General features: G+C 44.2%; 1 protein-coding gene, 1 long non-coding RNA gene and 9 other non-coding genes across 12 annotated transcripts; all 11 read left to right on the top strand.

Annotated features, from left to right (window-relative positions):
* The first annotated feature begins 999 nt into the window (after positions 1-999).
* On the top strand, positions 1,000-10,932 carry dpt (dermatopontin). Its single transcript, XM_062556137.1, has 4 exons — positions 1,000-1,535; positions 9,879-10,004; positions 10,293-10,400; positions 10,527-10,932. Exons 1-4 carry the CDS (start codon positions 1,207-1,209, stop codon positions 10,591-10,593), a joined length of 630 nt encoding a protein of 209 aa, XP_062412121.1. The 5' UTR covers positions 1,000-1,206; the 3' UTR covers positions 10,594-10,932.
* Positions 10,933-23,029: 12,097 nt separating this feature from the next.
* On the top strand, positions 23,030-26,930 carry LOC134101963 (uncharacterized). 2 transcript variants are annotated; one of them, XR_009941470.1, is made up of 11 exons: positions 23,030-23,091; positions 23,654-23,732; positions 24,267-24,346; positions 24,559-24,613; positions 24,821-24,936; positions 25,141-25,202; positions 25,414-25,538; positions 25,755-25,899; positions 26,112-26,167; positions 26,378-26,481; positions 26,677-26,930. It is a non-coding gene; the product is annotated as an uncharacterized LOC134101963 (long non-coding RNA). The 2 variants fall into 2 exon arrangements; XR_009941471.1 differs by having other exon boundaries at positions 24,795-24,936.
* Positions 23,774-23,869, top strand: LOC134058384 (small nucleolar RNA SNORD14). Its single transcript, XR_009935027.1, has one exon. It is a non-coding gene; the product is annotated as a small nucleolar RNA SNORD14 (small nucleolar RNA).
* On the top strand, positions 24,386-24,480 carry LOC134058354 (small nucleolar RNA SNORD14). Its single transcript, XR_009934999.1, has one exon. It is a non-coding gene; the product is annotated as a small nucleolar RNA SNORD14 (small nucleolar RNA).
* LOC134058355 (small nucleolar RNA SNORD14) lies at positions 24,661-24,756 on the top strand. The gene has a single exon (XR_009935000.1). It is a non-coding gene; the product is annotated as a small nucleolar RNA SNORD14 (small nucleolar RNA).
* LOC134058349 (small nucleolar RNA SNORD14) lies at positions 24,975-25,070 on the top strand. The gene has a single exon (XR_009934995.1). It is a non-coding gene; the product is annotated as a small nucleolar RNA SNORD14 (small nucleolar RNA).
* Positions 25,248-25,343, top strand: LOC134058352 (small nucleolar RNA SNORD14). The gene has a single exon (XR_009934997.1). It is a non-coding gene; the product is annotated as a small nucleolar RNA SNORD14 (small nucleolar RNA).
* LOC134058353 (small nucleolar RNA SNORD14) lies at positions 25,586-25,680 on the top strand. The gene has a single exon (XR_009934998.1). It is a non-coding gene; the product is annotated as a small nucleolar RNA SNORD14 (small nucleolar RNA).
* On the top strand, positions 25,937-26,032 carry LOC134058380 (small nucleolar RNA SNORD14). Its single transcript, XR_009935024.1, has one exon. It is a non-coding gene; the product is annotated as a small nucleolar RNA SNORD14 (small nucleolar RNA).
* On the top strand, positions 26,214-26,309 carry LOC134058356 (small nucleolar RNA SNORD14). Its single transcript, XR_009935001.1, has one exon. It is a non-coding gene; the product is annotated as a small nucleolar RNA SNORD14 (small nucleolar RNA).
* On the top strand, positions 26,517-26,612 carry LOC134058351 (small nucleolar RNA SNORD14). Its single transcript, XR_009934996.1, has one exon. It is a non-coding gene; the product is annotated as a small nucleolar RNA SNORD14 (small nucleolar RNA).
* Positions 26,931-27,720: the final 790 nt, after the last annotated feature.

Raw genomic sequence — 27,720 nt, 5'->3', positions numbered from 1 at the left:
GCCCTGCACTGCTGCCCCCTACAGTGTGTTGGTGTGGATGTGGGGTGAAAGGTCATCAGGGTGTCAAGGCCTGCCAAGCCCTTTCCGATACTGAATGTTTGTTCTGCACTGAAACATTTGCTGGGAGGAACCTGTAGTGATTTAATTGGTTTGAGAGAGAGAGGGAGAAAGAAAAGTAGAAAGAAGGGAGAGAGAGAGGGACAGAGCAAATAGAATTTGAGCTTAATGGGAATGTTGAAGACATTGAAACTAATTTGGAGTTGAGTTATCGTTGTTACATTTTGTTATTCACATGTGCTCTTGGGTTTGTTGAGCTATAAAAGGCCTGTGTTGCTACGTAATTTCATCCTAATGGCATCTGTCTCAGTTCAGCGACTTCTTTTGTGAGCCAGCCAGTAAATGCCGAATCCCTCAAAAGAGATGACACGGGCTGACACAGGCTCCATTTAAGATGGTCTTTGACGCTTGCATGTAGTGCTGACGAACAACATTGTTCTACAAAAGAGAAGGCTCTGCTGCAGCAGGATATGTTCAGATATGACTCATTTGTGTGGAGAGCCAGAATAATCAGTGATTTCTCTTTATTGTCAAAAGAGACTGATGATAGCCTTCTCCAGTGCAGCGATTGGCCTTTGTCCACCAGGTTTTCTCACACACACACACACACACACACACACACACACACACACACACAGCAACAGCACAGATGGCCTGTTTTGGTGCCTTTGTTGTCGTTCCGTCTAAACATTGGGAAGTACCCAGACCTAAAGGCAAGCAAAGCCTTTCTAGATGTAAATATTCATTATATAAATATCCCTCGTGCTAATAGCCTTTTATTCATTTGTAATCCCTGGTAAACCTGTCAGGAGCCCAGTTTATGGGCAATGCGCCATGCAAGTCTACTCTTATATCCGGAAAGTGGGAGGGGTAAACGGCGGGCAGGTCCTCCAGAAAGGGATAAAAACTCGGTTTCCAAACTGTACGTGTCCTTAAAGCTCCTAAAATTACACTCCTGCCTTTGGATACAGAACATCTGGGCAGAGCAAGAAACCTCCCCTCCTCGGCTGTGTCGCATCGCTCGCTAGTCCCACCACCAGCCAGACGCTGAATCAGACGCAGACTCTCACACACTCTCTCACACACACACACACACACATACACACACACACACACACTCGCACACACACCAGGCAGCCCTGCTCCAGGATGCATCCCGCTCTCCTGCCTCGTTCGCTGCCCTTGCTGGTGCTGACTGCCCTGGTCTACGTCCAGTCGTACCCTTACGACCCTTACGGTCAGTCCTACCCTCACGACCAGCCCAACTACGTCTACGGCGAGCCGTGGGTCAACCAGTTCCGCCAGGGCTTCAACTTCCAGTGCCCGCACGGCGAGGCACTGGTGGCCATCCGCAGCTACTTCAGCGAGAAGGAGGGCATGGACCGGGTGTGGAGCTTCGAGTGCCAACGCACGCCCTACGGCCTCGGAGAGCCCACCGACTGCTGGTGGGACGACATCAACCGCGCCGGGTTGGAATGGTAGGTGCCCTCATCCTCTGTGCATGTGTGTGTGTGTGTGTGTGTGTGTGAGAGAGAGAGAGACCAGTGTTTTTCTGACCATCACATCAGAAGAGTCTCTCTGCTTGGTGTCTGTCTAGAGGCTCCTCTGTGCTTTGCAGATGTGGTGTGTTGCAGAAAGTTTGTCACTTTTTAATGAGTGTGTGTGTGTGTGTGTGTGTGCGTGTGTGTGTGTGTGAGAGAGAGATGGACGCGGTGTGTTGCAGAAAGTTTGTCACTTTTTAATGAGTGTGGCCTGAAAGATGTGATGGCTGGCTAGAGCGAGCTGTAAACTGGCCATCAGATGCCCAGCGGTGGCAGAGTCCTATCCCTGAGCATCTGGTCGGTGCCATTTCGGACTGCCAGCTTGCAGATATTCCCAGGTCATCTGGTCTCGCAGAAAATGAACCAAGAAAGTGTGTGGCACTATGCTGCAGGAGATGGACTTTTCGAAAATTTCAGGGCTAACAAACATGGTCGAGTGTCTCATACCTTTGATGGAGAGGTGCATTAGTTACAGGCTTAGTTATTCTGTTGTAATCTACAAAACCCCACTGTAACCTCTATCATTAAAAATATTTTTTTCTTCCATGTTCATGGGTGCAGCTCTATGGCCATTTAAGGCAACATAGCAGTTGATTTTTCAGTAAAAGAATCCATGCCAGAGTGTCTACGCAACTGTGTAATCAGCCTTCACTCTGAGTCCAGATCTCAGTTTCATTCCAGCGTTTCTCTGGAAATTCAAAGGAAATGCATCTCTTTCTCACTGAAGTTAAGCCCTTACAAATGGGTCTCTAAATATCGATAACTCTAAAGTTATATGTAGCATCCATATCTCAGATCACATGTATTGACATTTATTTTATATACATTTTATGGTTTATGGTTTTTATCCATTCAAATGTGCCTGTAGTAGACAGTATAAATGAAGACACTGTGACAAATGCACTGTAATTACACTGACACATCTCAATGTAAAAAGATCCACAAACGTTTGCCAGGGAGTCAGTCTGATTCCAGATATGAATAACACAGTGGACGATATGCAATATGCAAAAGACAATAGACAATGTCAGTCGCAAGCCAGAAAAAGAAGGATAGCTGTGGTTAAACCCTCTTGGAGAGGCTGATGTGGAAGATGGCTCTCCATCATCCACGGTCTACTGTAGTCACACTGCAATCTTAGTGGAGACACTGGAGCACTCAGAGACTCTAAAGACTATGAAGACTCTATCTACTGTATTCACACTGCAATCTTAGTGGAGACACTAGAGCACTCAGAGACTCTAAAGACTATAAAGACTCTATCTCTATCTAACTGTATTCACACTGCAATCTTAGTGGAGACATTGGAGCACCCAGAAGACCCAGACAGACAGTCATCTCAGTATGATTGCTCCAGCAATGGAGGGGAACAATAAGGAATGTTTTTTGTGTGTTTGCATGCTTTGCATGCGCCTGTGGCCAGCCTTTGCATATAGGTTTACATAACACACGGAATGGGAAAAAGAGAGTGGTCAGAGTGGTCACTTCTCACTTCTCGTCGTTATGAAAAATGGACGTCTGATTGGTGTCATTCTAAAAAGCAAACAGAGCACAGCACCAGCAGCTGTTCAGCATTAGGGTCTGAGTCATACTGTATATTTATCGTGGACAGCTTTATACAATTGATAAATTCGAAACAGGCAAGGATGCAAGGCAGATGTGTTTGTGCCTGTTGCATTTGCGTCCAATTTACTGTCCAGTTCCACACTCTGGCTGCAGAGCGGAGCGATGACTGCACATCCTCCCTCTCAACGCAAGAACATCGCGGCGAAGTGCAGCTGCTGCTTTCTGACTCTCAAAATGACCATTAAAGTGAGGCTACACACACCGGCTGTGAGGCGCAGAAGGCCTGGACACAACCCACCTGTGGTCGGCCTGTTCTCAAGATAACATGTCATTTCATCTTTATATGCTGGTAAAAACATCAGAAGCCCTTAATTACAGCATTAGTGTTACGTGAATGCAATTCAATTGTGCAAAATGCTTTTGAACAAAGAATGACATTGACTTTTTCCTTTTTTTTTTGCTTTTACCAATGCATTCTTAAAGACAATGAACACTATTGTATTTTTTTCGTTAAAGCAAATCATCTCTCAATATCTCAAGATGCCTTTCCAACATTTCCTTCTTACTTCTCTGGAATAGTGCATGCATTAACAATATGCATTAAAGGGGTTAAAGAGGCTCATGGGGTCCCCCTACAGTTTTGAAGCGCAATAATAATAATAAAAAAAAACTAAATATGTGTCTTATTCAACAAAGTATGAACATAACTCCAATGTGATATAGAGGGAATACACTGACAGCAGGGGCACCCGAACACAGAAAGTTGTTAGATCAGTAATCACCTATAGAGGGCCGCTCAGACAATGGCAAAAGTGGTGTTCATCATGTTATGAGGTTATGTGCCATCAACACGATTTTAGAATTGTTATGATATGGGGAAAAAAAACATCTTTTCTGTGGCGCCTCTTGGTCTTTCAGATGCAGTAAACTGTCGTGACTCCCCGCAGTTTACAAGTCGAATAAACCCATAAGACCAGCCTGGGAAGCGGATTGGGAGGCGTTTTTGTGCCGAATAATACAGCTTATTATTCGGCATTGCATTCAGCATATTATTAAGCGTGCCTTTAAGAAAGAAAGTGGATAACAGATCTCTCAGTGTTCACCCATACCTTCCATTAGAATTATCTCCACTTGCTAAGTGCATGCTATTTTTCTCAACTAACAAAGATAGGCCCGAGCTGCATGTGTAAGTAATGTACTGTATCAACACTAGTCTATGTATAGCCAACATCTGCACACTTCATGGCACTTCAATGCAACAAGTTCCACATGCTCCCTGAGGTCAATGTGTTCTGCACATGGTTTTCATGGGCTGACCACAGAATTATTGTACGTTTTGAACAAGTAATGTCCAGTAATGCATTCAATAAGTGACCCGATGTTCGTGTTCTTCTTGAGCTGTATATTTACACCTGTCAAGTTCAGTGCATAACCTTGCATTGCAACACTGAGGGATGTTTTGACCAATGACATGTACGCAAACCACGTAAAGGTCATTATTGTCATACAACACACGCCCCTAGGTCGCCTTGCTTCGGCTGACGTTGGTCTTGTTGCATGAACAGTGACCAGGTGCAGTATTGGTTTGACCCAGAAACAATGACCAGATGCTTTACTGGCTTGACCCAAGAACAATGACCAGATGGGTTACCGCTCAGTGACCATCAAGTCACTGTAGTAAAAAGGACATGGTAAATGGACTGTATTTATGAGCCCTCAAAGTGCCACACACACACACACACACACACACACACACACACACACACACACACACACACACACACACACACACACACACACACACACACACACACACATACACACACACACACACACACACACATACACAAACTTACTGATGGTGGAGGATGCCATGTACGGCGCCAACCAGCACATTGGGAGCAGTTTGGGGTTCAGTGTCTTGGGGGTCTGATTACAGAGCAACTCTTCCACCTACTGAGCCATCATCGCCCCCTTGTATTGTCCTGCAGTCCACAAGCAAGGTGTACTACACTGAACAATTCAACAGTAAACAAGGTGTACTACACTGCAACAGGAACAATTCAACAGTAAACAAGGTGTACTACACTACAACAGGAACAATTCAACCTTAAACAAGGTACTATGCTACAGGAACAATTCAACAGTACAGGTGTAGCCTACTACATCGCTACAAGAACAATCAAATAATACCCAGGTGTAGTCATAATACAAGAATCAAATAATACACAGTGTAGTCTACCACATGTACAGGAACTCTGAGCTGGTGTTCAACAGGTGTAGACTACTGCAGAGTTACAGGAGCAGCTGAACAGGTGTCGACTACTCCATCGCCACAGGAACAATGAAACAGCTTTAGCCTACTACATCACTACAGGAACAATTAGCCATGTGTAATCTATAAGCTTCCTGAGGCAGCACTGTCATGTGGTTGTGTAGGGAACCAGTTGGCAGACAGAGAGCAGCAGCACTTCTGTCTAATGGGGATGATGAATGTGCTGAAGGGCACTCAGGGAGTCGGATTGCAGCGGAGTGTGTGTGTGTGTGCGGATTGCAGCGCGGCGCGCACCATGACAGCTGCCTGCTCCTCACGACACGGCGTGTGAATGGTATGCCTGCCTACGCGTGGAAACACACCTACAGGTGAACGCGTGCTGGCTGCTTATGGACTGCAGACCGTGTGGCATGTGATCCCAGGGCCTGACGTCAGCCCTTCAAATGAGTCCCAGTCCATGCAGTTTGATCTCATTCAGGCCACATGGAACTATGCATTTTATTTACTTGTTCTAGAGACCAACATCTGAAAATAATAAATGCCCCTATCTGGCTCCCAGAGAGAAACAAAAATGTGTGTATTCCTAAAATATCCAGACGAAAAACATAGCAAAAAAAGCAACTACAAAAGAAAACCAAAACGCCTCAGAAACTACACATGGCTGCCAAACAGACACAACAAAGCCCCATTTCCTCTCAGTCTCATTAGAAGACCTCGTACTGATTCCCTTAGCAAATGTATGCACTCTCAGGGGACAGCAGTCCTCTGTCCTCACACACAGACTTCCTAAGGGGTTAAGGCAATCTAAGGAACAGGCTTCTCTAATCAGAGGCTTGTTCGCTCCTGCTGCAGAGCAGCAGCATGGGACCACATAAGCTGTATTATTCGGCACAGAAACGCCTCCCAATCCGCTTCCCAGGCTGGTCTTATGGGTTTATTCGACTTGTAAACTGCGGGGAGTCACGGCAGTTTACTGCATCTGAAAGACCAAGAGGCGCCACAGAAAAGCGTCCCTCGCAAAAAGCGATATTTACAAAAACCCACCTGAGGAGGCAGAGTGAGTGGATGGGATTGTGATTAAATATGTAAAGCATAGTCTGTTACATCACTTAATGTGGACTTGGAGTTTGTTTTTGACTACCATGTTACAGCAACCACAAATAGTGTAAAACAACGTAGATACGCAGAGCACCGTAAATTGACTCTCTAAATAGAATAACTAGCTGTTAACAGAAGTTTGTCACAAGAACAACCATGTAGCCTGTAACATGCTTGCGGCCTCACTAAATGTATACTCCCCAAAAAAGCTCAAATAGGGCACCAAAATTACCAGGGCAAGGGGCCCAGGAATGAACTTCCTCCTCGCAAAAACACGACCGCTGAAGCCTATGTGGCTCTGCTGACTGGAACGACACGAGTGATTTGTGCCACAGAGACAGAACCCAAAGAGTTGCTGGAGTATCCGAGGCATTCGCCAGCTTCAGTCTGGCTCCCTCGCTTTGTTCTTGATCCATGTTCTGGTGGGGCCTTTATCCCTGCTGGCGCGCTCTCAACACTTCCACAGAATTTTCCATGTTGGGTCTGTGCTCCAGGCCCATAAATGTCAGAGCCATATCCTTTCTATTTGGAGGAGCACTCATGTTTGGCTGGGTGGTGGGTATTCTGGTGAAAGCACCTCTTGCACCGGGGAGCCCTGACGTAGTTTGTCCTTACATGACCGTACATTTTTAGTGAAACATGACCGAGTTTATAAATTCACATCGTAACTCTTGAAACATTTATCATTCTTTTCAAAGTTCCCGGAACAAAGCTGTCAGGAAATGATGAGAAACAAAGCTAAGCTGGTGAAGCACAGAACTGGGGAGTGAACTTCATGTTGATCAGTGTCATGGTCAGCCCCATCCTATCCCTCTCCTGTGGCTTATTCCTCTTACTGGACAACAGACAGGGATAGCCAGAGGGAGAGGGAGGGAGAGGGAGAAAGAGAGAGAGATGGGGGGAAGACAGAGAGAAAGAGAGCTTGGTTACTTTTCACTGAAGATTGACGGTCGTAGAGAGAAGATGGGAATACTGTGAACTGTAGGTATCAGAATCAATATTTATTAAAAGACACAGGTGGTACCCACATTGGGTCTCTAATGAACCAGTGATCCCCAGAGCCTGTGTAGTGTGTGTTAAAGTGGCACACAGAAGGGGCTGGGCACCAGGTTAATTGGATGCGCCAACACTGCCCATCATGCAGTGGAAAATATGCCCATCTACCCTCCCTCGATATGAGGGTTTCCTTTGTGCACGTCTGCCCTGCACAGATAAGCCCGGCTACTCCACCCAAGATTGCTTGGCCGATATGTGTGTTGGTCAAACACAGACTTGAGTCTTCTGTATTTTCAACCGCAAAAGATAAGAGTGCATCCTTGTACACTGACTTACAGCTGTTTGTTTTGGTTCTCTTCTGAAGTGTGTGTAAACAAGGCACATCGTTGTCACTGATTGCTTCACACACATCCCCATATGTTTCATTTGTCCACACTTCATTGCATGTGAACACACATGGCTACATCCTGATGTCTCTATCCGATGGTGGACTTGTTTACCCCCACACAAAGTGTGAATACTCTGGGTTGAACCCTTCCACACCCCACCCTGTGGATCAATGGCTGATACTCTTAAGGGTTTCGCCAGGCTCCCAACCCCCCCAGTTTTTCTTTCTTTGCCCTCCCCCTCACTCTATCAAAGCAGTCACTTTGATTTGCACTCAGGCAAAGAAAATGCCACTCCGCCGGGAGAGGCCTTGCCTCATTCCAATTGGCTGGACTCCGTTGCCCAGGGTGCCTGTGTTGCCATGACAGTGCAGGGGCAACATGTGGCTGATGTCGCTCGGTGGCTCTGTTGTGATGACAACAGCCATTATGGGCCATAAACAGGTTGTTCTGTAAACAAACCCGTGCTTACACAAAACCCTAGGACAACACTGGTGCTCCAGGTAATTCAACACCACCTGTGACTCCACACACACACTCACACATACTAAATGTCTTCTTTCTGAAAACCTATCCTCAGTAGTCCGTTAAACATTGTTTTCTTTGGCTGCAGTGCAATTTCAGATTTTCTCTGATTGAGCTTTGCTAACTCTGGCTGTGATGGATCAAAATCTCCAGAGCTTAAATCTCTGATCGAATCAGAAAGATCACGGCCTTGCATCAAGGCCCAAGTTTCCACCCCTGTGCTAGGTGGGTATCTAATTAATTCTCCACTAATTACAGAGGAATAACTGTCAGGAGCTTTCAGATGAGTAAACACCAAAAGGTCACCCTGAGTTCATCTCTGATATGACAATAATATTCTTTGTTCATTCCACAAAATATGAATCATTTTTGGAGTGAAGAATAATTGTGAGTTAGCGTACAAATAATCTTTCGTCATGGTGACAGTTCGAGAGACTTTATGAGGACTTCAGTGGCTCCCAATGGAGTTGTTGTTCTCCAGTTGTTGACGTGTCAGATTGGTTCTTCTTCTCACATTCCTGTAACCTGCTGTGCTTGTGAGGTCTCGGGTATGTCTCATTTTCACTGAGGCAGAAGTCAAAAACAGCTAGGCATTACAATGTGATTTATGGTTTTCAAGGCGTACAATTCAAGTCAGACTAACATATCCTGTATTTTCTGCTCTGATGAGGGCCAAACCGACCTACAAACAAACGAAAGTGTGTGTACAGGGGGTTGACAAGCACTGGTTCTATATATATAATTTGACAGAAAAACGAGAATACATCCATCATGTGTCACAACCACTATGCTACCAGAGATGGTGCAGAAATGTTGTTGGAGAACTATATCTCTCTGAAAGTGGTCTTCACTCATGTCAGCAAAGCTGGTGACATTTAGCTACGCCTGTCTGCAAATGCAAACTACCGCTTCCATACAGTACCATTGGCATGGTTCAAATGTATTTTCACCTGATCCTTAAATGCAAACAAGACTACTGCCAATTGCAAAAGGAAAAACGAATCATCTGGAAAACATTAGCCACTATAGACCCTGTTATGATTTTCACTACACATTTATGTTGTAAGCCTACATTTTGTGCAGTGTTGGAAGCTGCTCCATGGAGGGACAGTAGCCCTTGTAATATATTTGACATAGCCTATGGATAAAAGTGTCTGCTAAATGACTAAATGTAATGCAAATATACATTTTCAACAGTGTGATTTAATAACAAATGTTCAGTCTGTGACACAAGTGTTATTCTTTCATTGGCATCCACTGATTCCTTCATGTGCCAAATTGAAAGGACATAAATACATTTCTACATAGCCTTGTGTGCTCAATAACTTTAGTGTTATGGCAGATTACCATGTCAGGAAAGCTACAAGAAAACCATTTGCGTCAAACCCATTTAACCTGCAACATGTGCTAACTTCCGTCTCTTGTGCTTCCCAGGACTTCCATGTGCTCCAATAACGGTCTGGTGGCCGGCGTGCAAAGCCAGTACTTTAGCGCAGTTCTGGACCGCGAGTGGCAGTTCTATTGCTGCCGATACAGCCGCCGCTGCCCATACTCCTGCTGGTAGGTCTTGGTCAGGTCATTCCAGGTCATTCTAATACAGTCATTTCCTGTGTAATGTAATATTCATTGGGTATAAGCCGCAGGACAGTGTTTTATGCAAGGTAAAAAAAACAAAAGCCTATTAATACAATATTCTGCCTCCGTATTAACCTCTAGCTGAAGAAAATGTGCAAAATGAATGTATAAGCCCGGAAATTACGAAGTTCATGTGCCTCTATGTCTGTTTACCATGTCAGGACGTTGTCCTCAGCCTGTATGAAAGACTGTGTATATTGAACTCCTCTGTAGGAAAACCCAGGAGAATCCTAACTACTATCAAGAAGAATCTGACTTTGTCGTCCCAAGCTACGGCTACTTCATCCGAGGGGCCAGCACTACTTTCAGTGGCGTGCTCAGGTTGGCAGACAGCAATGAGTTCCCTCCTCTCGTTGCAGATTCCTGACATACCTCTTTGTTTTGCAGATGATGTAAAACAATGGCGTTGACCGTGGAGACAGTAACCCTCTCTCTGCTTTGTTTTAGGGATCGGCAGTGGAAGTACACCCTGTGCAGGATGACAGAGCACGACTGTCACTTTGAGAATTTTTAACTCAAGTGAGAGCAAAAAAAAAAGTTGTGAGTTCAACTCACAGATGGTGCTTGCACACACACATTTCTTTTTATACATTTTCATATTTGAAACCACTATTACTCTTGTAAATGGAAAGTATCTGTAAAAAACTAACTCTATTATATTGTTTGACTGACACTGTGTAATGTAGGCTAGTTGTGTCCTAGTGTGTTATCGTTTTGTTTCTTTATGATCTTAATCAATCTTTGTTGTTATTTACATTTAGATAGAAATACACAAACATATTACAACACATTCATGATGTCATGTCAGTGATATAAACACTTGTAATAAAACTAATAAAATGATACTGCCCTAAACAAACCCCCCTTGTCTGCCTGTTCTGTGTCTCTCCTTCTTCCCATCTCTCTGCAAATACTCTGAAACGTTCATGGTGACACATAAATCGAACCCCACATACTGCACCTTGCTGGGTTGTGTTAGCTCCAGGTAAACATGTTGATGTGCTCCAAAGCAATCAGCAAGTTCATTACCAGAGTGCAGACAGAATGGGCTTTCCATGCATGAGTGGCAAATTCCTAATCATTTCTTGAATGCCATTTTTTATTGTAAGCCACATATCGAAAGGTGAATCAATATAGATAAAGTTGAATCGCTTATATTCCCTATGAGAGGAGCGCACTTTACTGTTTTGTTTTCCAGCAAAGTGACTCGACATAAATCACACTGTATCGCGTGGCCAACGCTTCCCAGCTCGAGACTCTTATCGCTGCGGGGCAGTAATTACTGCTGTCTGCTGGCCGCGTCGCGTGGTGCGTGTCTCGCTTGCCCTGGCCACACCACGTCTGGGCTGTCAGAGACTAAACCCACACCAGTGCCTCGTCCAGCAGCTTTAAAGACAGGGACCCTGCCCTCAGAATACATAGCGGGGTAGGAAATGGCTGTGTGTGGTATGCTCTGAAAGCTCTTTAAATGGCACGTCCAAAGACAATACTGGCCAGGCAGCGGTGACCAGTGAGGAAGCACCATCTGCGGTTTGTGTTGAAGTGCACAAGCAAAAGGGAAAGCTATACTCAGTAGTGAGGACAGGCAGACATATGTTCTGAAGGTCATTCAAGGTCATTCACTCATTCTGAGACATTCTGGGACTCAAAATAGCCCACAAAGTTCTGTTCAATATCAAATAAGACTTGAAAGCTCATCACTGGAAAATGTATACAAATGTGCTTTGCATGAACTCTTAAAGCATGGGAATAAGTGTCAGGGAATGAATATAGTGTAGGGAAATGTCCAGTCGTGCCTTGGAACTTTCCAGAAGCAATGTGTTTACACCCCTTAAGACAGGGCCCAAAATATAATTGATTCATAGAATGATTAAATCGGAAACCAAAATATTTACACAATAGAAGCTAATACTCCTGTATGGCATTTAGTCAGCACACAACTTTTTAAAAGATTGCGTCATGGGGCTATTCCAAGAATGTGGTTTAGCAATGATGAGCTAGGTTAACTCAGAGAGTAGCTGAGCTTTATCACTAAACCACATTCATGGTCAATTAAGTAGGACGTGCTGGAACGTGGCTAGAAAGTGCCCTGACAGCTGTGAGCTGCAGTCCTCTCCTCCTCAAGGGGCCACGTTTGGTCCGGCCATGTCTCTCTCCCTCTATTCCCCATTGGGCTGCTGTTCACTGCGCGGGTGGCGGGTCAGTGGCTTGGTCCCACCCCCCACTCCGCGCTGGGTGCAGGCCGGCTGGGTCCGGGCCAGCAGCTGCAAGCGCCCTCTCCAGTGTGAGCAGTTGGGTCCAGGCCAGCGGCCCTCCGCTCTGTTTATTTATGGCGACTGGGCCAAGCATCACAGAGTAACACGAGCCGTCTCTCCGAGCCCCTGCTCTGCTGCTCTGCCCCGACCCACGATGACAGGACACGTCACTGGCCATGGGGACACAGGCAGCTCCCCAGAGACACCTACAGTAGGAGTAGAGACAGTGTGTGTGTGTGTGTGTGTGTGTGTGTGTGTGTAGGAGTGGAGGAAGCGTGCATGTGTGTATGTGTGTGCATGCGTGCGTGCATGTGTGTGTGTGCTTGGAGGTGGGGGATTCCTCAAAGCAGAATGGATATAATGGACACTGTGTGTGTGCGTGTGTGTGTGTGTGTGTGTGTGTGTATGTGTGTGTGTGTGTGTGTGTGTGTGTGTGTGTGTGTGTGTTTGATATTCCTCCAAATGAAATGAACAGAGTGATGAAGAGGCAAAGAAAGTTTATTTATTAGTTCAAACACTTGAAACACATCTCCTAACCACTTGGTAGCTACACTTTCACAATTGACAGTGATGGAGATGAGAGATTATTCTCATAGCAGAATGAATGGGTGGAGATGTTTACTTTATCAATTATGCATTTCTTGCTTCAGCAACCTTTCCAGTCCAGTCTTTTAAGTACTGAGCTGAGGGCTTTAATGTAAACACTGTCAATTCCCAAAATGCAATTAAAGTTCAAATGGTTGTAATTATGGTTTGAGGCAGGAACAAGTGGGACTGCACCATTTAAACAACAATCACTCTGGAAAACCCGTTAGTCACGGCAAATGTGTAATTATGGGATAAATATGATAGTTTAGTCCAGAAGCTGGCAGTGAAAAAAAATCCCAAACTGATGAAAAACACAAAAATAAGGTTCTCTGTTTCTAAGTTAGCACAGCGCCTGTGATCCGCAGGCTGTTCTCATCTTCATGTCCTCCTCAGAGTAGCAGTTTATGGGTGATAGGAATGAATGCTTTTCAAGTGTATCCACAGAGGAGTAAGTATCAAAACAGCAAAACTACAAAAACAAATAGCACAAACAACTCTATGTTACATGTCAACTAAAACAAGGGTGTTTCAATGCCTCTTCATAAAAGCCAAATCTGTGTAACAAAAGAGTACAAGAACACCCTGTTTTTTCTAAGCATCACAAAGCATGTGTGATACAATGTGACAGTTTATACAGACATCTGCAGCATGGGTGGACAAAACATACTTTGCAAGCCGATTGTTTTGCACTGAACCAAAAGTGACATGGCTGCCACAAAAGGACAAGAACACGAGACTGGGGCTATAGGCTGGGTCTGTGTGCCCCAAGGCTGGGGCTATAGGCCCATCCCTGAAGTCAACAGACTGGCCCGAGCGCTGCGCTGGGCCACATCAGCATCAGATCCGGGCCAAAGCCGTTGCGGCGAGCGCCTGTTTGAAGTCGCGGACACGTGATGTTTTCGAGCGCGGCATGTGCCGGGGCGTAGCGGGCGTGCAGCGGAGCTCCATTCTTTAGTGGGCCTCCGCGGAAGTCTCCGAGCGCCGGCCCGGGGTCCAGACGACATGTTCCATTAGGCACGCCTCGCCGGAGGACAAACGTGCCGGCGGCCGAGACCAGATCGAGACCGGCGGGGGACTTTTCAGGCTAATTGGGGATTAGGCACTCCGGTTTGGGAATAAGTGGCTGATGGCTCCATATTGTAGCCGGCCGGCCACAAGCAGATTAGGACATTAAAACCACTGGTCACTACAGGGGTCCGGCCACCGGGTGAAAGTGTCCGATTCGGTCGCCTGCTGAGGCGGGTGGACGAGTCGGTGGGACGAGTCGGCGACTCAAAGTAGCCACGCCACACAACCACACTTGTGACCCTCGTGTAGACACCACAATGGGACTAACAGTGCCAGTGGAGACACACACACACACACACACACACACACACACACACACACACACAAACAGACATACATACTCACACACATATACACTCACATATTCACACACACATGCTCTCACACGCACAAGTACTCACACACACACACACACACACACACACACACACACACGCTGTGCTGCATGTGAACATCTTGTTTTACACCACACACACACACACACACACACGCACACACGCACACACACATGCACACGCACACGCATACACACACACACACACACACACACACACAAAGCACTGCAGGGGCCCAAACTTCTGTTACCCCCTGAGGTGAGTGCCATGTTGTTCTCCCTGGCCTGTAATGACACAGAGCACAACAGCCTCTTGATGTCTCGGAGCTCTCTGCTGTGTCTATCAGGCGCTGAGCCTCTCAGATCAGCACAGCCTCACAAGGCCCTCGGAGGAGCACCACTGACCTCCATCTTTTCCAGGGAAGTCCAGCTGTAGCTCCCCCTGAAGCACTGAGCAGAATAGTCACATCACAGCCACAGCTGTTTCCCACATTGGTCAATAGTCCCACACAGCACGGCTGTTGCTCATGTTCACGAGCGCAAGCTGTGCACTCCTGTGAAGAATGGTCCATATGAAATGTCAATGGGAAATCCTCATCATGCATTTAACACACCTGGTCCGTTTGCACACAACGTCCAGGGAAGTGGATAGAGAATGATAGTAACATGCTATGGGAATATAAGTATAGTCAGCAAGCAGACTATACGCTATGCCATATGAAAAGAGAGGAACTTGGGTGAATGTAGACAGTAATGGAATCAGCCCTGAGGAATAATACTGGCTATATGCTCCAAAATCCATGAGTAAGGAACACTTTTCACTTGTTTCTGCTCATGTTTAAAACTGTTCACTGTTAGCTATTGTATTGTTTTTTTTTTCTTTTTCAAAGGCATCTGCCAAATTCCATAACCATAACCATAACCATAACCATAGCCACAATTCTGTGAAACATATGGGCTGTCACTCTTTAATCTCAAAATGTTTTTCTCTGTTTGAAGTTTGCATGAATAAACGCAAGTAATTATGTATGTGTGAGGTGTTTTGTGTGTTTTGAGTGTGTGTGTGTGTGTGTGTGTGTGTGTGTGTGTGTGTGTGTGTGTGTGTGTGTGTGTGTGTGCGCATGTGTGTGTGATAATGTTGAGGTCAAACCATACGTGCCGGTGTGTGTGTGTGTGTGTGTGTGATTTTTTTTTAAGGAATTTCCATCTCACTACCTTCCCCCCCAGCTTTTTCTCTGGTGCAGTGAGTTGGGAGAGACCATCTGAGTGATGCAAAGGAAAACAGGATCTTGTGCTGGCCCTTGCTGTGGTGCCGGTCAGGGTAAACAGCCTGTTCTGTGCTCCTCTGCACAGACAGGTGTAGTGTTACGCTGGGGTTGGTCCAGTATGGAGGTCAAAGGTCACTGCACTTTATAACCACCTCAATGTGTCACAGTGTCAAATAAACTCAACAAACACGCAGGCGCCGCACAGCTGGTTCGGTGAAGCACTTATACGGACAGGGTTTGTGTTTCACGATTACAAAACCTTTGTGCTCATTCTAACATCCAAGGGCTACGTGCGTAGGGATTGTGTTGTGTTGTGTTGTGCTGTGTTGAAGAAAGACAGGGTAGAAGGACTGTCCAGGGGCTTCCCTCACACTGCATGGGGATAGTTAGGTGGCTGCCAGGTTGTTTGTCTGAGTGTGTTAGAGATACACTAATGACATAAGAATTGGCAGACTGACTCTCAAGAGTGTCTTCTCAATCTGTCGTTGTAAGCGGGATACTTGATTGCACACAGGGCTTTGTCCATAAGCACATAAAGAACTGTTTATTTAAAACAGCTCATTCATTGCCAGTCTAAGGACAGGCATTTCACTGAAAAGGAGACTACAAACTCATTCACACTAAGAGCAATTACGCCAGACGCTTGAACCCTTTCCCTTTCCCTATGTTTGGGGAATCGTGTTTCTGAAAATGCACAGGTCAATAAACTCTCCAATGGTGAATCTGTTAGTTCAGGGAACCTGTTTTGTTATTTTCTCCAACAGCAATTACAAACTGAACCGTGGAATTAGTTCTATGGCTTGTACCCACAAAGCATCTCTGTTCTTTTGGGAAGATCTCAGTGCATTATGGGAACAGAACTCCACAGTTTTAGGATGAGCCACCAGCCTCTTCCTGGGTCCCCACCACCACCACCCCCATGTCCCTGTTGAGAGTGCTCTCCTGACAAAGGTCTCATTATTTGTTCCATTCAGGGCTTCCGCGACTTCATGGCTAATTAAACCTCAGGGAATAAATCAGGATTTTAAGAGTGCTGCAGCTCAAAAGCTGCTGTGACAAAGGGGAATGGTAATCTCTCATTGTACAGGTCTCCCCCCACCACCACCACCCTACACCAAACACTTAGCTAGCCGCTTTTCTCAATCTTACTGGAAAGGGCTAATCTTCGGTCCAATCTACCTCATGGAGTATTAAAGGCGACCTCTTTAAACTTTGATATTTAAGTAGTGTCGTGACCTTGTGACAATTCCTTCTGCACTGACAGAGCGTGACGTGATACAGTATCTCCGTCAGAGTAATCATCATGGCCAGCCTTTAGAGAGAGGGGAAACTATTCCTCATGGAAACACCACTGCTCCCGACAGTGACAGAAGTGGGAGGTGGGTTGCTCCCGTTGATGTTTGAAGAATGTTGTCTGCTCACTGGGGAATAACTGTGCAGGCTCATGGGGGGATTGCGCAACGCTGCTCGCATCGCTCCCCCTAGAGGAGCATGTCAGGGTACTAATCCGAGGCCTTGGCCGTTAGCCTGGACTGTGAAAAGAGCAGGTCTCTTTCCCAGACCGGCTTTGCCCCGAACGCAGCCCTGTTTTCACACTCCCTGGCATGCTCAACCTGGGCCGGGCCAAGATACCGCCGCCCCCACGCACCCACACTTAGTAACCCAGGGCAACTTGCCTACCTCCTCTCTGCCAGAGTGCCTGGAAAGTGTGACGAGGTTAAATAATTAAAAAGTTAAAATAGTTAAACAGTTCAATATTTCATTTTTTAAATAGTTAATTGATCAATGACAATACTGAGAGAGTGTGCACAGGAAAAAAATAATTGGACTGCACACAGTGCTTTTCCCTGTTGTGTTGTCCATACACAGGTACAGTATGTTGTGGGCCCAAACTGTTAACATCTTGGGTTTAACTGAGGCATGAAAAACAGGAATCAACTCAAGAGGATGAATGACTTGTGACTGGTTCTCTATAATTGTTCTCTGATGGTCACTTTTTCTAACTTTATGGTTAGAAATCTTCAGTTCACTATTGCAGAGAATATTTGTTTCCTCTTGGACAGTCTTGATACAAGGGACAGACTCCTTCTGGGTGAGATAGTTGACCTTTTGACCTCCTGTCTAACCCCCACACCGGCAGGTCAATGAGATGGAGAGGTAGGCTATCTCTGTTCCAAAGACAGACATCTCTTCATAACCCAATAGCTATTCCTCCACTCAAAGGACGCTAATAACCCGACAGCCAATGCCTTGTGCTTTCAATGGAACAGTGTAACCTATTCAGACTTAGCCTAGAATACCCATACGAACCAATGGCAAATTTGGTCCCTCTGGCCAAGAGGCCATTGAAGTCCATTTCCAATGTTCCTAAAGCATGGGCACGCGAATACAAACGCTTATCCGGCATTGACGTGTATTTCTTTGGAATTGAATGAACAACTGCATTTAAAACCTATGTTTACAAGATTGCTAGACTGCTGAAATGATTTGGTAAGAGTTTAAAGCTCCAGTTGCCGGTAAAGTTTCATTTCACTGCTAGCTGGAAGTCATAAGTCAATTAACCTTTTCCAGACCAAATTACAATTGAGAAGGTATGCATGCTAACCAGGCTAATTCAGATTAGGACTGTGTTGCAGTTTGCAAGTATGTGAATTGGAACACAGCCTACATGTCTCTAAGCCCTTGAGGAAAGGTTTTATTTGCAGAGGCCTAGCTACTATGAGAGCCTACTATAAAAAAAAACATTTCCTGAAACTGTGCAGTCCTGTTAGCTCTTCTTCCTGTGTCATCTCCGGTGCCTTCCTCTCCGCCCAGTCTTCCCTGAGTGTCTGTGACCTCACCACTTGTGAGTGTCCCATAACATCCCTACAGGGAAAGTGTAACCCAAAACCTCCATTGTCTGTGCCTCTTGCTGAAGAATAGATCAAGGACAAACGGCTGTCTCAGGAATGGGGCAAAAACAGAGCTAGTCCTGCTTGTTCCTGTTCTGGCTGGTTGTGTAGTAGGGGAAAGACACCAGGCAAAAATTCTTTCCTTTATAAATAGGTACTACAGCTCCCCTACCCGCCTTTGGCGTCAGATTGAATGGCCTGTATATCTGTGGCACCCACAGTGGTTGCCTGGCGATGGTAAAGTACTCTGGGAAGCAACACTCATGTATTGTGGTCATGGGATTAGGCAATCTTCCCTCTCTGTGTCTGTCTCTCTCTCTCTATCTCTCTTTCTCTCCTGTTTACACTCTTACTCTTTCTCTCTCTCTCCCACATTCTCTCACTCTTTCTCTCTCCCTGACTCCTACCTCCACTCTCTCTTCCTCCTTTCTTTTTTGTGTCTTCCTGTTAGCTGTCCCTCCCCTTGGCAGTTGTCTTTGTCTTAGGTGGAGTCAGACCCATAGTCCTGAGTCTGATTTGTGGCTCTCGATCTTATAACAGGGTTTCTGTCAGATCACTGTTTGACAAGCGTGATAAATCACAGAGTGGTCCCATCGACCAGATCAGCAGAGTACATCTGTTAGCTTTAGAGTCTGTTTTGACAGAGAGGAAATGCAAAGATGCCTGCGATAAACAACAAATCAAAGCATGAGTCATTTCATTCATACAAAAGCCAGGCTTTAGAAATGTAATATTGAGTCAGCAAGCTCACTGTTATGACCTTGTGCTGAGACTCTCAGCCTGAGTTGTCCTTGAGAATGTAACATTTCTGACATTAGTTCATTTACACCTGGTGGGGAATGAAAGAAATGGCACATCAATGCGCCCTCTGTTGAAATGAGGACGAAATTACAACACTGCGGTCACTGGTGTGGAGTTTCACTATGTAAATTGCACAATACTGTCATGTTATAAGCTCATATTCACACAATTGATTACTCATCACACAGATAGTCGGACAGAGTTATACTAGTATGAGGACAAATCAGTAGGGTAAAATCATCTGCTCTTGTACTTGGAACAATGAACTTACTGTAACATCTCACTGTGACTTAAAACATCGTGCCACTATGATCGCTGTGATAACACATACAGCACTTTGAAACTTTTTTTTCCCAGTAAATAAAGATTACAAGTTGTTACTATTATCATAATAAAATGAAGAGTTTAGATTTAAAATGTTAAATGCGCTGTCCAGACAGGTCAACAATAGTCCAGTATGGGAACACTGAGCACAGGTCAAGGGCCACTACTCCAGGGTGGAGGAGCCTTGAGAGACATGGCAAGGCCCCAGGCAGAACACGAAGGACCACATGGTCCCCCATCCTAAATATATATAATGGTCTGGAGCTACTGGGATAATCAGTATAGTATGCGACACCCTGTGTGTCCTTGAAAGTCTTGTGAATGTCAATGACAGGGTCACTAGAATTCTGTGAGATTTTGCCCACCCAACCTCCCCTCGATCAGTGCCCTCAGGATCATACTTACCTTCCATGGCTTTATGGCACCTGTGGTCAGTGAATACAGTACATTGCAGTAGACTCTCATGCCAGAAAACCTCAATTTCACAAGGCCTCCAAATGAAGTCTATGAAATGGTTTCCATCAACATAGACATTGGCCAAATAAGTCCCCTATAGGTATTCCTATAGCCTATTGTCCACTGTCGATGTCCTCAAACCACTTGACTCATGTGGTGATATTGTTAGAATAGCAGCAGGCATATGAAAGTAGTCACCTCTGCCTCCTGTACAAACCCAAAGCAGGTGGCTGCCTGACCATTTCCAGTGTCACATCTTTGAGGTGTGAGCAGCTGCTATGAAAACATAGGCTGAATGTCTCCATTTTCACAAGATAAGATTTTTCCACCCAACTGCAAAGGGGGAGTGAATGAGACGCCCGTACGCTAAGCCGCTAGAACTTGGCAAGAAAGGCCATGTTTACAGTAAGCACCGCCATGCTGGGGTAAATCTACGCAAGCCCTTGAGGATCTGGGGCCAAACCTGGGCCGGCACAGGGCCAGATCTAGACCAGATCCGCACCAAGGTGGAGTACTCTCTGGCCACACACAGTGTAAACACTTTACCGTAGGCTGAAGGGCCCACTTCAGATGAGGGCCATAATGGACTCAATGGAATGGAACATCCCACTACTACCTGTCCTGGTCGAGCCTCAAGGTTAAGCCCTGGGCAGGACACACACACACACACACACACACACACACACACACACACACACACACACACACACAAACACAGCAAGGATTTCACACTTACATTAAACTAAAATAAACACAAAGATATCACCTTTTCCTGCACACCTGTGAGCCATTCTGGTGTTACCTCTCGTTGGTGTCTACCCAATCAAAATGTGCTAAATGATAGCCATGGTAGCTTTTAGTAAGATCCGAGACAATATAATATCAGGAAAACATCATGGTTGTTCCTGAGCTCTTTTGCTAATGACATTGCCTTCTGGTTAGACGCAAACTGCATTTTGTTTGTTTTTTTGCTTGTACTCTGCACGATGACTATGAAGTTGAATCTAATCTAATCTAGTCTTACACACTGTATCTGACACATCAGGCCAATATTTTAGAGACTGGTGAGACAAGAGGCTGGTATGCCTTTGTAGACATTCAAGTGTCATCCTCTCATTATCCTTTTAAATACTGACCTTTGATACTGAGTCAGAACCGTCATTAACCTCTGTTCACTCTCAAGAACAACAAAGGAGAGCGCAGGGCAAGGCAAGTTCATTTACATAGCACATTTTGTCAATTGGATTTGCTTTAAATTAATAGCAGAAGTGTAATTAACATAACATAAGCAGAGCTAACATTATGTGGTAAGACTAAGAGTGTATGCTCTGTACGTTGACAATATCTCACTTAGATCTAGCGTTACACAAATAGTAACATAGTGGTCATAGGAATGAATGACTCAGGCCCATATGTGAGGAATCGGTTGTGGATGCCACACTTATTTGTAAGTCATATTTATTTCTGAGCACCCGAGGCTCAGTTTGTGTTGCTGTGAGTGCTGTACAGCCATGGTAAAAAATGTAACAGCATTTGCAACCTCCAGTAAATGGGATATGACCTATCAGTCACGACACAGCTCTCCCACAGGAGCCCAGTCTTGGCAAGAATACAAAATGTTTCCTGGAATCCCACATGGACACAACGTTTTAGCGCCCTCTGCCTGTGGAATATTTATTGACTGAAAACATCAAAAGAAAGTTGTGTGAAAAGTGAGATAGAGCATAATAGCCTATAGTTAAACACAAAACAGAAAGTTATTTAAATGTCATTTTTTAAGAATAAATGGTTAAGCTGAAATCATTTTACCGTAATGCATAACATCAATGATTTGGATTACAAGCAAAAATATTTCAAGAAGCTGACAATATTTTAAAATATGCAGACTGTCGACAAAACCAGTCATTAGTCACCAGTCAAGATTAACCGGAGTCAAATTCCTTGTTTGTATACGCAAACCTGGCCAATAAAGCTGATTCTGATTCTGATCAAAACCTACAGACATCTACAGACAACCATGGGTTAAAATTTAGTCAGGTCAAATGTGCTCTTTAAGAGTAAAGGAGCACTTCAATAACAATCTTTATCATCATGATAGGCACTAGGCCTATGAGTGTGCGTGTCCGTGTGGTAGATAGGCTATAGATAGATAGATAGATAGATAGATAGATAGATAGATAGATCTAAGGTCGGACTGATTGCATTGACCATAATTTTAGAGCATATGCATGAGCATATGGGACAGATTTCACAGGCCTGTATAAGACAGAATGAGCCTAGACAGAAATTTCTCTTCCCCAGGTGACAACACCAGCAGGGGTTGATGCAGTGGTGGAACTGGTGATGAGTAATTTATGTTACCCAGCAACCTGTGTCTGAAGTAGGCCTACCATTGATCGTTTGTCTCTGTAATAAGGTGAAGACTAGATAACTCAATAATATATTTGCATGTATAGGTTTACATTCTGAAGGTGTGAGGCTTCATTTAGACCAGGCCTATTTCATCAGCAATAAATTACACTGTTGAGTAAAAACGACACAATAGGCCTAATAGCCTAGTACATAACAAAAACACCCACCACAATTCATGTAGAATTTAGCGCAAACAAATAAACTACAATAAGAAAGACTATCATCATTGATCATAACTTGTTGAATAGGCCTACATGCGCAGATCTCGCCAAAATCATCGGTCAGAGCTCTGTTATTGAAGCAACAGTGCTCCCTTGTGTCAATCTAGGGTAGTATTTATCCTTGCATTTAATCGAACTAAATGCTCAACAGTGACATTTCTTACGAGACAGCAGCATGGACGAATTGGTGAGAAATTACCTGATACTGTTCTTATTATTAATAATAATTATTTATTGTGATTTTTTAAATTAACATTTAAAAAAATTAACTGTTCTTTGACTTCCGTCGCATATATTCTACGTCACCGTCTATACTAGACTATCCGCGCGGCACGCATTGTAGGCCTTTTCGTATGCATGATTCGCTGGGCACCACACGTGTATCGGCTGGCTGGTGAGTATTGATATGTAGCGTTAAGTTAGTTAAACAGCGATTTCACCATGTTAATTATGTGTTCTATTAAAAGCTTAATGTGAACTTGTATTATATGTTAGAAGAAAAACGATCTTGCAAGCATAGTGTTTCGTTAGTGGAGAGTTTATTGTTCAGTTCACGTCTGAATAACGATTGGTAGCTAACGTTAAGGCTAGCAAACTTAGCTGACCAACTTTTCTTTAGAGTAATCAATCCCAATTGTACTTTCTTTATAAGAAAATTGGGTATGTTAGGTGGCATTGAGTAGGCAAACATAGTTAACCTTATCAATAATACTATTTGTATCTTTCTTTACCCCCACGTGACTCCAAGACTAACACGTGTTAAGTACAGATTTTTTATTAAGTCACTTCTTTGTGACTTGATGCTGGTACTTATTAAATTAATGGAGGGTGCACGTGCAGTGTAGGAGAATTTACTGCTATGCGAGATTTATGTGCAAAGTGATTAACGTCAAATATCATGGTTTACAGTGAGTCTGTTCCCCCAGTGATCAGATTTTTACTCTTCCTTCTGTTAGATGTTTGGGATTGGACGTCAGAATGGTCTGGAATTACCAGAATCGCATGATATTGCGATTTCCAGAGGGGGTCATTCAGGTGAGAAGATTGGTTTGCAAAGACATGAGTCTTGGTCTTACTCGCTGTGATGAAGTTTATTCCTGCCATTCGTAGTTTCCACCAGAGGTTGTAAAACCAAAGATGGCCACAAGTACCTTCCTTGGATGTCTGAGCGAGTGTTGATTGTGAATTATACACAAAAGAGAACACTGGTTCATAGGAGTATAGCATCAAGTCTGTCACTTGTGGGATATTGATTTGGCCAGTTATGTCAAAGAGGTGGTTGTAAATCAGGTTCACTTGCTTTGATTTCAACAAAATTTACTTCTGTGTGCTAGAGTGCCAACTATGAGACAACTGTTCCTCCTTACTCAAAGTAGCAGATGCTGCTGTCTCATAGTTGGCCCTCTTGTACACCTGTAGTACATTTTGTTGACTGCAAAGCAGGTGAACCTTATTCATTGTTTCTTGATTCTATACTCTTATGAACCAGTGTTCCCTTAATTTTTTGAGCAATGTACAATATTACCATAAATAGGTTTTTAAATGTCTTCTAATCCCCTGATCATTCAGGTTATACTTGAGTGCCCCCTGGAATCATTGACTGGGTGGCCCTGATTTACATGCTGGCAGCAAGAATAATGGAGACAGTGGTGAGTTATCTGGTCAATTTTCCTGCCTTGTAAAGGACATTGCTGTGATGACGTTTATTCCTGCCATTCGTAGTTTCCACCAGAGGTCTTACGACCAAAGATGGCCCAAATACCTTCCTTGGATGTCTGAGCGAAACTAGATTAGAATGGAATGGTCACTGTCAAAAGAAATGCTCTCAGTGATTTCTTTGCTTGTCTGTGGTTCTCATTAGATGATGGTCCAGAATGTCTTGGATTTACACAATGAAGACACAAAAGTGTTTTGAGGTGAGTAAAACTTAGTCAACCCAAGATGATGAATCCTGTTTTTAAATGCGCTGTGATGAAGTTTATTCCTGCCATTCGTAGTTTCCACCAGAGGTTGTAAAACCAAAGATGGCCCCAAGTACCTTCCTTGGATGTCTGAGCGAAGTGTCCATGTTAAGCTATGAAACTTCTCTTGGGGAAGATGCCTCATGTGTCTTGTTTCTTCAGGGTTTTGTCATCTTTCACTGCATAGAAGTGCCACACGGAAAGACTTGCCATGCTGCTCAGTAATCTCCTTGGCAACCAGATGGGATTACTGGACAGTGGATTCTAACACTTGTGAGGTGTGTTTTTGTAGTTTGAAGGGATCCTCTAGTTAGCCTCGCTGTGATGACGTTTATTCCTGCCATTCGTAGTTTCCACCAGAGGTTGTAAAACCAAAGATGGCCCCAAGTACCTTCCTTGGATGTCTGAGCGAAGTTTAGATTTAATTACCTTTTGTCTACATTTTAAATGTGTTAATATATGCATTCCTCTTTTGATTTTAGGTGGACGTTAACAGTTCTGGGTCTGCTGATTCAAGAAGATCTGTTTTAGAATATGAATTCATGTGAGTACATCTATCTGACCCTGGATTTGACATTTGTTTTTCATTTTGCTGTGATGAAGTTTATTCCTGCCATTCGTAGTTTCCACCAGAGGTTGTAAAACCAAAGATGGCCCCAAGTACCTTCCTTGGATGTCTGAGCGAAGTGTCTATGTTGAGTCATGAAACCTTTCTTGGGGAAGATGCCTCATGTGTTTCTCCTGTTTCTCCACAGTGTATGAGTTTTAAAGTCATCTTTTGCTGCAAAGAAGTGCGCATGGAAAGATGTGCACTGCTGTCCCATCAACTCTTTGGCAAGGAGATGTAGTCCAGTGGGCACTGGATTCCAACACTTGTGAGGTGTGTGTGTGTGTGTGGTTGTACTTTGAAGGGCCAGGTAGTTAGCCTTGCTGTGATGACGTTTATTCCTGCCATTCGTAGTTTCCACCAGAGGTCTTACGACCAAAGATGGCCCAAATACCTTCCTTGGATGTCTGAGCGAGATATGATGGCATGCCTGTCTAGTTTTTGAATGCGTTTGAAGTATTTGAAAGACAAATTCTCCACTTTTCACAGAATTTTGGGTTGTGAATCCAATCCATCCATGTGGCAGTTTTGTCCTCACAAAACCCCCAGGAAATGATGACTGCTCTGAAGGAGCTCATTACTACTTACTGGGTCCAATGAGGACTTGATGTGCTACATTGGCCTTGAGCATCAGGTGTGTACTGTAATGGGTTTTTGAGTTGTAGCTAGCCTCGCTGTGATGAAGTTTATTCCTGCCATTCGTAGTTTCCACCAGAGGTCGTAAGACCAAAGATGGCCCCAAGTACCTTCCTTGGATGTCTGAGCGAAACTTATAATGGATTTGTTACTGTTGGAAGAATGATTGTGCTTTCAGTGATTTTCTTGCCTGTCTGTGTTTTTCATTAGATGATGGGGCCAGGATTTCCTTCATCTACAGTGTGAGGATACAAAAGTGATTTGAGGTGTGTAAACCTGGTCAACCCAAAATGGTGAATCTTGTTATCAAATGCGCTGTGATGAAGTTTATTCCTGCCATTCGTAGTTTCCACCAGAGGTTGCAAAACCAAAGATGGCCCCAAGTACCTTCCTTGGATGTCTGAGCGAAGTGTCCATGTTAAGCTATGAAACTCCTCTTGGGGAAGATGCCTCATGTGTTTCTCCTGTTTCTTCAGGGTTTTGTCATCTTTCGCTGCATAGAAGGAACACACGGAAAGACTTGTCATGCTGCTCTTGGCAACCAGACGGGATTACTGGACATTGGATTCTAACACTTGAGGTATGTTTGTAATTTGAAGGGTTGTCTAGTTAGCCTCGCTGTGATGACGTTTATTCCTGCCATTCGTAGTTTCCACCAGAGGTCTTACGACCAGAGATGGCCCCAAGTACCTTCCTTGGATGTCTGAGCGAGATTTGAACTTTGCTTCTTTCTGATTGTATATGACAAGGGTTAATTGTATTCTTCTATCCACAGGTTTGCCATGCCATTGATGACCACGCCTTCCAAAACATCAAGACCACTGCTAAATAGTCATTGTTGTTTGTCAACAAGGCCATTCACAGTAGCACCTTTCCCTATATGAAGTTGGTGCATTGAAATGAAAGGCAGATTTTCAAAGCAAACACGGGACCAGGCTTACTGGTTTTGATATGGTGTTTATAGGTTCACATACTTGAAACAAAGACTGGCCATGTTTTCATTGAAATTAAATAAAGGCTGAATGAAGAAAAATATATCTTGTGGTTAATGATTACTTGTATTTTACTTGTGAGTTCTGGAATTGGACAGTTGGACTACACCATGTTTCCCCTCTTGAGTTCCGATAGTTCATATTTTAAATTGAATTGATGTGGGAGAAGTAGAGGGAGGAATGAATCTATGGTTCACAATAAGTTTTAAGCCCTGGAAGAGCGCCTTGTGCTTAATGTTTAATGTAAACATTAACACGATAAACAATTTTGTTATTGTAATGGAAATTGCCTGTTGCTTGAATAGGTTAGTAAACTCTACTGCAACCCCATCAGTTTTGTACTTAAATGATAAATTCTCACATTGAATACATATGTGATCCAAACATGTATAATGATTGTGCTCCATTTAGTATGATGTACTTGCAATATCTAAAATGAGTGCACAAGTGCTCACTCATTGGGTTTTATTGTAAGAACAGAAGTATGCGAACTGGTACATTGCCGCTATAACGGTGATTGTCTGCTCCGCATGATGTGGCCGCTTATTTAGCCCACAGATGCAGGCAATGAGCTGAAATGGGAGGCCAGTCTCCTTGATATGAAGTTCATGTGTCATCCATGCAGGCATGCTAGCTACTTAGCTCGTTATGAAATACTGACTCCAAAATTGGAAGGAAAAACCGGAGGCCTTCGTAAAGAAAGCGTTTAAATCATTTAAACATGCATGTATAAGTACGTTAAGATAACTGTCACCAAAGTGTGTGCTATCCAGCGAGAAATACTGATTTAGAAATGTTTACATCTTGGATTACACTCCCGTCCGGAG

This window comes from Sardina pilchardus, chromosome 15 (assembly GCF_963854185.1).
Source record: "Sardina pilchardus chromosome 15, fSarPil1.1, whole genome shotgun sequence".
In the NCBI taxonomy this organism is placed as follows: Eukaryota; Metazoa; Chordata; class Actinopteri; order Clupeiformes; family Clupeidae; genus Sardina; species Sardina pilchardus.
Note: the sequence above shows the minus strand (reverse complement) of the source record. Positions and strands in the feature narration are given on the sequence as shown.